This window comes from Hyla sarda, chromosome 5 (genome assembly GCF_029499605.1).
Source record: "Hyla sarda isolate aHylSar1 chromosome 5, aHylSar1.hap1, whole genome shotgun sequence".
NCBI classification, from domain to species: domain Eukaryota; kingdom Metazoa; phylum Chordata; class Amphibia; order Anura; family Hylidae; genus Hyla; species Hyla sarda.
Genome location: NC_079193.1, coordinates 338,090,425 through 338,101,731, shown reverse-complemented (window position 1 = coordinate 338,101,731; position 11,307 = coordinate 338,090,425). Strand labels below are relative to the sequence as shown.

At 45.4% G+C, this 11,307-nt stretch overlaps 1 protein-coding gene across 3 annotated transcripts; it reads left to right on the top strand.

The window, feature by feature from the left end:
* Window positions 1-417: 417 nt before the first annotated feature.
* On the top strand, window positions 418-10,760 carry KLF10 (KLF transcription factor 10). 3 transcript variants are annotated; one of them, XM_056522531.1, is made up of 4 exons: window positions 418-645; window positions 4,938-5,171; window positions 5,406-6,237; window positions 7,998-10,760. In XM_056522531.1, the coding sequence occupies exons 2-4, from the start codon at window positions 4,938-4,940 to the stop codon at window positions 8,255-8,257; spliced, it is 1,326 nt and encodes a 441-aa protein (XP_056378506.1). In that variant the 5' UTR covers window positions 418-645; the 3' UTR covers window positions 8,258-10,760. The 3 variants fall into 3 exon arrangements, with proteins under 3 accessions (XP_056378506.1, XP_056378507.1, XP_056378508.1); XM_056522532.1 differs by lacking the exon at window positions 418-645 and adding an exon at window positions 2,939-3,010; XM_056522533.1 differs by lacking the exon at window positions 418-645 and adding an exon at window positions 4,425-4,594.
* Window positions 10,761-11,307: the final 547 nt, after the last annotated feature.

Genomic DNA, 11,307 nt, shown 5'->3' with positions numbered 1-11,307 from the left:
AAACTTCTAATGCCTCAAATTTGGCGCGTCCAGGCTACCCAGGCAGAATTTGCGCAGATCTAAGGACTTACATGCCCTGACATGCCTTATAAATTACATATATATAGGACTATATGGATTTTTTTTTATTTATTTATTGGAAAGCCTTTACCCTTCATGTCCCATAAAAACAAAGACTGCAAAAGCAGCGATTCCATATCTAGTCCTTGCCCTGCATGATTTTGTGGGCTTCCAGGAGAAGGGGGGGGGGAGAAGGGACTGTAAGCAGGACTGAGACGTGACTATTAGTCACCCTCCCCGCCCGCGTCCCTCCTCCTCCCGATGAGTATGGAGGATGCCGGGGATGCTGCATCATTATGGGACTTCCCGAATCCCGGGGCCGCTCAGCCCCCGCTGGACCACGCACTGACTACTGCTCTACCACGCCGCTCGGCAGCAGCTGATCACGTGCGATCTGGCCCCTGATTGGCTGCCGCCCTACACACCTTTACCGCTGATTGGCTGAGGCTCTCCCCGCCCGGGTCTACGTTCTATGAGCAGTAGCACTATCTGAATGGAGCAGCTGGAGAAGCTGTGTACAGCACAGAAGTGAATAGCAGCACAGAGAGCATCGTCCGCTACACTGCCCATCATATAGCCAGAGAGGTAAGACACCCAGACTGGTGCCAAGGGGGGCAGGGTGGTCCTAAACCTATCACTAATTAAGGATTTATTCTTTAGGTCATTGTATTGAACCTATCAGATCAGTTGGGGATTTCTATCAAAACATGCTGAGAGTTGTAGTTGAAGAGTCAGAAGAGAAATCTTTAGGGCAGTGGTCCCCAACCTGTTGCAAAACTACAACTCTCAGCATGGTCACCAACCTGTGGCTCTGCAGCTATAGCAAAACTACAACTCCCAGCATGGTCACCAACCTGTGGCTCTGCAGCTATAGCAAAACTACAACTCCCAGCATGGTCACCAACCTGTGGCTCTCCAGCTATAGCAAAACTACAACTCCCAGCATGCCTTGACAGCCGAAGGCTGTCAAGGCATGCTGGGAGTTGTAGTTTTGCTATAGCTGGAGAGCCACAGGTTGGAGACCACCGCTTTATAGGGTAGGGGACTTTTACTTCTAATGTTAATACATTGTGACACCTGTAATGCATGGGAAGCAGCTGGGTAATGTTTTGGACTCTCTAGACATGCTGGGAGTTTGTAGTGTCACAGCCACAAATCATCAGAGCCTACTGGGAGTTGTAGTCTTCTTTTATATTTACAGCACACAAAGGAGACCACCGATAATAGCTTGTCAAGAGGAGGGGAAAGGGCACTTAGTTACAACTTCAGCAATGATACATTGTATCACTTATGATGCATGTGATGGGTCTGGAGTTATTTTGCTACTTCTGTGCATACTGGGAGTTGTAGTGTCGCACACGGTAGCTTCTTGTCAAGTGAGGGGTGAGGGGTGGGGGGGGGGGGGTGCACATACTTCCAGATATATTAAATATATTATTGATACATTGTGTCACCTGTTTTGCCTAGCAAGGATCTGGGTAATGTTTTGCAACTTCTTAGGCATGCTGGGAGTTGTAGTGTTACAGCCACAGATTGCAAATCAGGGCATGCTGGGAGCTGTAGTGTCATAGCCGTAGATTTCTAATCAGGGCATGCTGGAAATTGTCGTGTCACAGCCATATATTACAAATCAGTGCATGCTGGGAGTTGTAGTGTCACAGCCACATATTACAAATCTGGGCATGCTGGGAGTTGTAGTGATACAGCCACAGATTGCAAATCAGGGCATGCTGGGAGTTGTAGTGTCATAGCCTTAGATTTCTAATCAGGGGATGCTGGAAATTGTCGTGTTACAGCCACATATTACAAATCAGTGCATGCTGGGAGTTGTAGTGTCACAGCCACATATTACAAATCAGGGCATGCTGGGAGTTGTTGTGTCACAGCCACCGGTTGCAAATGGATGCATGCTGGGGGTTGTAGTGTCGCAGCCTCAGATTGCAAATCAGGGCATGCTGGGAGTTGTTGTGTTACAGCCACAGGTTGCAAAGCGATGCATGCTGGGGGTTGTAGTGTCGCAGCCTCAGATTGCAAATCAGTGCATGCTGGGAGTTGTAGTGTCACAGTCACATATTGCAAATCAGGGCATGCTGGGAGTTGTATTGTCACAGCCTTAGAGTGCAAATCAGTACATGCAGGGAGTTGTAGTGTCACAGCCACAGGTTGCAAATCAGGGCATGCTGGGAGTTGTAGTTTTGTAATAGCTGGGGAGTCACATTTTGTAGATCCACGATCTTAGAGGGTACCTGCTTATAATATTTATACATTCTATCACCTACATATGCAGGGGGTGCATCTAGAGTTGTTGTGCAACTTCCAGGCATGCTGGGAGTTGTAGTGCCTCAAGTTTCAATGCATTAGTGTTCCTAACCTTTGGCTCTCCAATTGGGGCAACACTACAACTCCCATCATGCTCGATTGGGGAACACCAAGTGTAAATATCTAAAAGGTGATTGTTTTTGTATGTAATGCAGTTCATAGTTGGAGTTCCCATAGACAGACCCATTGTCTGTACTAATATATAGAATATATGGACATTCCCTATAATAGTCCCAGGTGCTGGGGTGGTGTGCGCGCTCCCGGCACTGTGTATATATAAGTACGTGTGGCGGGGACGCGCCCTGACAGAAACTGGGTGAAAGGTAACGGAGCGGCAGGTCCCAAGAGTTCACGCTTCCTGAGGCTTGTAGGGCAGCAGCTGATCACGCTTCTTTCACGTGTACGCCCCGCGGGCCGCCGACCAATCGCAGCGCAGCCCGCTAGACTATGGCAGCCAATGGGCGTCGTCGAGGGCGCTGATTGGCTGCGGCGCGGCAGCGCTGTGTTTGTGTAACTGAGGGGGTGAGAGGCGGGAGTGGGGCGTGTGAGGAGAACAACACAAAAGGCTGACGTGAAGTCATTGCTGTAATCCTCCTCACACACGACTGCTGCTGGCAGCCTGCCCACTGGGGTGGGTGGTAGAAGTTAAAAAAGAATTGTAATAATAACCTGCTGCGACTAAATTCCATTGTGCACGTATGCCACTGGCTGTACTGCGCTGCCATATGTGTTGGCGACATATTCATGAATAAAATAATAAAAATATAGTACTGGTGCGATTTTTCCCAACCGTTGTGCTTCTAGCTTGTGCGAAACTACAACTCCTAGCATGCCCGGACAGCCTTCGGCTGTCCGGGCATGCTAGGAGTAGTAGTTTCGCAACAGCTGGAGGCACCCTAGTTGTAAAACACTTTACTGGTGTGTAAGAAAAGCTATACAACTACAAAGCCCAGCGTGCCCTAAGAGTCTTCACACAATGGGGGAGATTTATCAAAACCTGTGCTGAGGAAAAGTTGCCCACAGCAACCAATCAGATCGCTTCTTTCATTTTTAAATGGACATCTGAAAAAGAAAAGAAGCGATCTGATTGGTTGCTATGGGCAACTGGGCAACTTTTCCTTAGCAGAGGTTTTGATAAATCTCCCCCATTGTGTTTTTTTTTGCTAAAAAAGTGCAAATTTTTAAGGAGCACCTCACCCATTGTATGTGTATAGACCCTACAACTAAGGGTGCGTTCCCACTACTGAATTCCCGCGCAATTCCACGAGAAGAACTCCGCGAGCGGAATTCCGCTGTGTGAACTTAACATTAGTGTGAATGGGTTTCCGCAAGACCCGTTCACGCTGCGGAATTTCCGCAGTGGACAATTCCGCCGCTGAAATTGTTCAGCGCAAAGAAAGAACATGTTCATTCTTTGCACGGATTCCGCGAGCACTGCATAGCCGTCAATGGTGACGGCTCAGTGCCTCGTGGCCCTAGCGCCGAAGCACCTTCGGCGGCCCCCGCCAGGTGGCATCTCCACTCGCGGAATTCAGCGAGCGGAGATTCCGCAGTGTGAACACACCCTAAGGCTACACAGCGACCTTGGCCCGCAATGTGGATTACGTGTCCAGAAATTGTCATATTGCACACCAGGATTGTGCTGTGAATAAACCGGGTCACGTTGCGACCCACAAGTGCCAGTGTGTAATATAAATTAATGGAATCACCCCAACATGACAGTCACAGTCAATTGTAGGTCGCAATGCAGCCATGTCTGCTTACATTAGCCGCATGACACAACGACATTTGGCTACCTGACCAGCCAAAGTCGCCATGTAGCCCTAAAAGGGATAGTCTATCCTTGGGATCTGGCGGCACAGTCATTGAAGCGGCGCCGTGATCCTGTGCCGTTGTTAGGGGCATTTTCATGCTACGGAAACTAAGGTCTTAGTACGTGAAGCAGAAATGATACGCAATCTGCGTCGTTGTCCTATTGACGGACAGGAGTTCTTTGGTACATTTTACCGAAATATTGAATATGTCACCAGAATCTGCCACCGGATCGGATTGAGATGAATGGGAGGCCGCTGCAAAGTGGAATCACCATTATATTGTGAACAAGCTTAGGCTAGGTTCACACTGAATAAGCTCCAGACGGAAATATTCAGTTCAGAGATTCTGAGTGCGCCCAGAATGAAGTAGGACTGCGCGGACGTGGCCGTCACTATAGACGGTAATGTCTTCCGTGCATGTTCCACCTACAGAATGACCAAGATTATACTTTTGCCGGTGGAATATCAGCAGCCGTATATCGGCCTGTAAAATTCTGTAATGTGCACTGTGCTGTGGAATTCTATTGACAGAAATGGGATTCTGCCGCATCGTAAATGCCGTAGTGTGAACCTATTGTTAGACTTGCAAGCGGGGACCACGATATAGAGCACATCATTACCTGTCTCCTCCTCCTCTTGGTTCCCCCTGGTGGCTGTCACTACATACTGCAAGTACTAAACAATATTTGATTGAATTCACTGCAAAATAACAATTTGCTTTTTTTTTTTCTTCTTTTATATCAGATGCAAAAGATGGAAGTCCTCAGATATCACCCCTATGGTAGCACCCCCTGGAAGTCCCCCCCACAGAAGGTTGACTTTGAAGCCGTGGAGGCCCTTATGTCGATGAGCAACCGCTGGAAGTCGGAATCCAAAAGTTACGCTGATCTGAGGCCGATCACTCCGGCGTCTGACCTGTCAGAGAGTGAGGACAGCCTGATGACCGCCGAGTTCAGCAGCAGCATCATGCCAGCCTTTGTAAGTGTGTGCGGCCTTGTTTGTTTTCAGTAATGTTATTGTGTAATGTATTGCATTGACCCAGTGCGGGTGCAGCCTTGGATTGTGATGAATCATTATATAAATGGTAATTTCCATTATTCATTAATTACAAACAAGCAATAACTAACTAAACTTTACATAGATTTTTTTTTTTATTGCATAAATATTCACACTTATTAGATAAAATGAATGTTCCTTTTTTTGCCTCTACAGTGCCTGACCCCACCATACAGCCCTTCTGAATTTGAGATGTCACATTCCCCCGGCATCACCCCGGTGTATCCGTCTACCGAGAAAAACAGGTCTGCAAATTGTGTGAGCCATAGTAATTCAGGCTCAACCCAGCTGAAAGCCCAAGTCACCAGCGTCATCCGCCATACTGCAGATGCTCAGCTCCACAGTCCACATCCAAGTTTGCCAAAGAACTGTGAACGTCCTATTGCAAACGGCAACATCCAGCAGAAGGGTTTACCTGGCGTGGTGATGCCAAAGAGTGAAGATAATAAATGTGAGCAGATCAAGACTGAAACGCAGACAGCACCCATTATCCTGCCTGTACATAACAGTCTTCAGATTGGCGCAAGTAAAGCAAGTTCTGATGCTCACCTTATCCGAATGCAAATCCCATCCCCGCCATTGCTGGTTTCCACACCATTACCTGCAAATGCCTTGTCACAGGTGCCAGTCTTGTGTCAAATGGTTCCCTTCTCTTCTAACAATTCCATGGTGACAACAGTAGTCGCAAATACCCCTGCCCAGCCTCCGGCAGTCATGCAGTCGCTGTTTTACATGGGAGCGCAAGTGCCAAAAGGGGCTGTGATGTTTGTGATGCCCCAGCCTGTAGTACAAAGTACAAAGACTATTATGTCCAGCGGTCATCGACTGTCACCAATTGCACCAGCACCAGGTGTTGCACCTTTGGAAGGAAAAGTCCCATCAAACCTCGACACCTCCCGAATTAGAAGTCATATCTGTAGCCAGCCTGGGTGCGGCAAGACTTATTTCAAGAGCTCCCATTTGAAGGCACATATGAGAACGCATACAGGTAAGATGTCAGCATCGTGCTCCTTTTCTATCATGATAACAGCAGTAAAAATATTATGTACAGTGACCCCCCGACCCACGATGGCCCCGACATACGATCATTTCAACATATGATGGCCTCTCAGAGGCCATCGCATGTTGAAGGCAGCATCAACATACAATGCTTTTTTATGTCGGGGACTGCTTCAGCTGCTGCCGGATAGCCGTTTACGGTGCTCTGTGTGGTCCGCTGAGGATCACTTACCTGTCCTCGGGGCTCCGTAGCGTACTCTCCGGGATCCCCTGCATTGCCGGCGCTCTCCTTCGTCATGACGTCGTCGCGCACACCGTCCCATCATCATCCAATAGGAGCGGCGTGCGCAGCAACATGATGGCGGCGACGGAGAGCGACGTTCCCAGGCAGCAGAGACCTTCCCGGAGCGTCGGGGACACCCCGGGGATGCGGTGACAGCGATGGAGGACGACATCCAGGGCAGCAGTGACGGGGACATGTGAGTATAACCTCCAATATCAGTGGTCTTCAACCTGCTTACCTCCAGATGTTGCAAAACTACAACTCCCAGGATGCCCGGACAGCCGTTGGCTGTCCGGGCATGCTGGGAGTTGTAGTTTTGAAACATCTAGAGGTCTGCAGGTTGCAGACCACTGTCCTATACTTTACATTGCACGGATCCCTCAACATACGATGGTTTAATCAAAAGATGGTTCATTCGGAACGGATTACCATCGTATGTTGAGGCACCACTGTATATCCAAGTGTTGGGCTGCTTCTTTCTGTGTTTAAGATCTCAAATCTCCACCTGTCACATCTGGATACATAGGAAGAAATGAAGTAGAACGATGCTTCTTTATTTCATCCAGATTCAAACAATACAGAGCAAATACACAAATCTGTTTCGGGTTTTATTGTTTTACTGCACATACTACTGCCAGTTGTTTCTCCCTTTGTAACTACTATATGTGATGCTGAAGGTTTGTGGTTTTGAGTTTTATTAGTTTTAATATGTGTTTAGTGTTGTCCCATGTAAAAGCCCCGTCAGTATCTGTGGGTGTATGTTACATGCAGCGGCCACTGTAGGAGTTACAGGAGCCCTAGACCCTGCGGATAAGGGATACATGTCTGATTGCGGGGGGCCCGTGAGCTCCTGTACGGGGCCCCGGCTCCGCCGACACGCCCCCTCCATGTATCTTTATGGGAGAGGTGGAGGTGCAGTGTTCGTGCATTCCCACCTCTCTCATAGAGCTGTATGGAGGGGGCAATCCGGGTCCCCGTACGGGAGATCACATGGGGTCCCAGCGGTCAGATCACCCGCAATCAGACACTTATCCCCTATCCTGCACATAGGGGATAAGGGGGAGATTTATCAAAACCTGTGCAGAGGAAAAGTTGCTGAGTTGCCTATAGCAACCAATCAGATCGCTTCTTTCATTTTTAACAAGGCCTCTGCAAAATGAAAGCTGCAATCTGATTGGTTGCTATGGGCAACTCAACAACTTTTCCTCTGTACAGGTTTTGATAAATCTCCCCCTAAGTTTCTAAGACTGCAGTACTCCTTTCAGTGGTATTACATAGTAGCAACTAAAATGAATGGGAAACCATATCTTACTGAGTCCTCCAGAGTCGGAGACATTCTTTGCCGGTCTAACCTCTAGGGACGTAGGAGTCCTAATGGTCCTTTGTTTTACACATACATGGTAAATTCATTTTCACATATTATATGTATACAGCATATTCAGTTTACTTTATTTATTTGTTTTCAGGAGAAAAACCCTTTACCTGTAGCTGGGAAGGTTGTGAAAGAAGGTTTGCCCGCTCAGATGAACTGTCTCGGCACCGGCGAACACACACCGGAGAGAAGAAGTTTGCATGTCCTAAGTGCGACCGTCGATTCATGCGCAGCGATCACCTGACCAAGCATACGCGGCGTCACCTATCTACAAAAAAACTCCCTACTTGGCAGATGGAAGTGAGCAGGCTAAGCGAAATTGCCGTGCCGCAGACCTCAGCTCCTGTACAGTGAAGGCACCGGCAGAGGTTACGTCTCTCGGGCAAAAGTGGTCATGGTCCCAGCCATGATGAAAGATTACGTCCATTCTGCTATGGGCGTGAGTCTGGTTCAAACCATTTTTTCTAAGTAGGAAATGTGGTCCGTGAAGGAATGGTAGCAAATAAGGACAGACTTTGATGAGGACTCGGGATCCTATATTTGTATTTTTTTTTTCTGCATTTTTAAAATATGTCAAGTGCAGATAGTTTTGTGTAGGGCTGCCAAGTACACAACGTGACGAGGATGATACGAGGCTTACAGTGTTATATCAGCTAGTTCAGGTTACCTGCTAAGAGTGGCTTAACCCTAGTCATCTCCTGACATAACATGGGGCTATGTATAGCCCATACTGAGTGACTGATTTACTAACACTTAATGAAATATAGAAATATAAAATGCTAGTATATATGCATAAGATCTACTATGAATAGATGAGTTTTCTAACACTAACTAGATAACGCCATTAGGCTAAGTTTCCACTTGTTTTTTTTCTGGCAGTTTTTGAGCCAAAGTCAGAAGTGGATCCATAAGGAAGGAGAAGTTAAATTCTTCCTTTTTATGTTCTATTCCTTTTTTAATGCACTTCTGGCTTTGGCTCAAAAACTGCAGTGGCAGTATTCCAAAAACTGCCAGAAAAAAAAAAAAGTGGAAACTTAGCCTTAGCATGCTTTTTTGTAGGTATTAATAGAGACAGTAGTGGGGAAAATACAGATCATATTTTCAATCTGTTAACGTTACTCTCAGGAAGGAATCAGATTTTATGAGATCTCCAGTTTACAAAAAAAAAAAAAAAAGATTCAGGGTATTACATTTGTAAAGGAGAGCTCGGTTTTTCTTTTTCAAATATGTATTTGCAAGGTTTTGCCCCATAGGTGGCGCAGGAACAGGAGATCTGTGTCTGCCATTCACCTTTAACACTACTATCACCCAGCAACATGGGTATCTTGATGCCATTCCATTTGGAAACCTATGCACTTTGTTAAAGACATTAGGGGCACTTTTGTGGGCAAATGAAGTGTTTTTTTTTTTTTTTTATAACATTAAAAGTTTTTTTGTCTTCTAATAAAGGCCTAGTTATTCTGAAGTACAGTGCATTCTTAAAAGTGCTGTCCAGGATTAGTAAGAGCTGCTCCAGTGCCACAGTCTGGCTAGCCCCCTTGTACAATCGGTACTCCCAGCCCCTCCTTGACTGATGTATAGGGCGCTGGGTAGTGAGGTCGAGCCAGGGAGGATTGCCAGGCTGTGGCACTTAAGCACCTCGTCTCCACCTCCTTGACATTTGGCATTTAGACATTTATCTGTCTTTTGATTTGCACTCTGTTTCCACAAAATAATTCTCTGATGTGTTTACTATGAATTCACATATGACTGGAGGATGTACGACTTGTATGAATCCATTCACTTTTAGAACAAATGACTGCAGACCAGGAGCTAGGTTAATGAAATGTAATTATATTTTAGTTGCCAGACAAGAAGAACTTTCATAGACATCAACAGAAACTACCCGAAAAAGTTAGCAGCCAGTAACATATTATATATTTTTTTAAGTACATTGACTACATGGCGTCTGGGTTTATCCAGTCCCTATCTTACATCTGTGGTCATCCACACATCTATCAGTCTGAGTTCTTACTTTACATTGGTTTTCATTAGAATCCAATATCAAAATGTGAACCCAGATGGTGGACATTGGAATATTTTCTTCACCTGCAGCGAAAATCCATTTTCAGTGCGTGACTATGCATAATATAGTCACTATATATTATCGTGCACCCTCTTACAAGGCACTACTCTATAGAATTGTCTGCATATGTGTATTCAGAGAAAATACATTCATGCACATATATATATGTATATATTCATACTTAGTTACTTACCATTACTGACAACCTAGTTTTGTCAGTATTTATGGTCCTAACATCTTATGGGGTAAAGCTAAAAATTTCAGCCCCTCAAAATTGTTTACTGACTTATGGTAATTTGATGCACTGTAATAGAAAAGAGAAGAAGCTGCAGGTTCCAGTTGCTTAAAGTGCGTCTTTTTATTTTGTGTGTTTGCTTATTTTTATTTTTTTTCTTTGAACTGCACTTTGGTCACAAATGTCTTTAAAGATGTGGACAGAGAACTGATGTGACTATTGCTTTGTTGAAAGATAATATATAATATTATGTATGAAGATCGTTATAATATTATATGTAAAAGTGTGCCTATTACCTATATGTAATGGACAGTGCCTGAAAATGTATGCTTGTGGGGGGCTCTATGCCTATCACTGTGTATCAAAAATATAAAAATGGCTGCCACCAGTTAATGCAAACAATAGGTACACGAGGCAACGATTAATGTGTTCTCCAAAGCTTTAATTCCTTATTCTCAGAATGCATGTACGCACAGAACAGAAGGGGCATTCTTGTGACTGTCATGGTTTTGCACAGTATTTCATATGTTGTACTTTATACAATTAAAAATAAAGAACCATTTTGTATCATTGGTGAGTGGACAGCAGTCTTTTACTATTAAACATGCAATGCATCTCAGATTTACTAAAAAACTTTTGCGCTAACTTCACAGGACATGAGCAGAGAAAAAAATATTGCAAGTTAGTTTTTTTACTCTCGCTTAACTTCTTCAAAACATTGGACACTGTCGAACCCTTTTCAAGTGATTGGGATCCATCAGTGTGAAGGACCCGTTTGGCTTCATTTTGTGGCACCGAGCGGATGACTGAGCTTCACTGTATGGAGCTGAATGGTGGTGTGAACATGATTTGTGCCACATTTCTTATGAGTTTTAGACATATCCCTCGTCCTACAATAGGGTTATGGCCTCCTCAAAAGGGGTGTGGCTTCAGTAAAAAGGGGGCAAAGCTCAAGAAGTGACAGCGTGTGCCAGAAATCTGGTGCATGATTCAGCCACAGTGAAAGGCAACTAAATAGTATGTCTAAACTTAGACTAGACAGTAAAGGAATGTGACAGATTTATCAACCGGTATGATACACTTTGACAAATCTGGCACATTTTT

What these genes read in the sequence shown, in the direction of transcription:
- KLF10 (XM_056522531.1), top strand. Translation starts at nt 4,938, where the DNA reads ATGCAAAAGATGGAAGTCCTCAGATATCACCCCTATGGTAGCACCCCC. An exon ending in GCAGCATCATGCCAGCCTTT is followed by an intron (nt 5,172 to 5,405) that starts GTAAGTGTGTGC and finishes TTGCCTCTACAG; the next exon opens with TGCCTGACCCCACCATACAG. An exon ending in ACATATGAGAACGCATACAG is followed by an intron (nt 6,238 to 7,997) that starts GTAAGATGTCAG and finishes ATTTGTTTTCAG; the next exon opens with GAGAAAAACCCTTTACCTGT.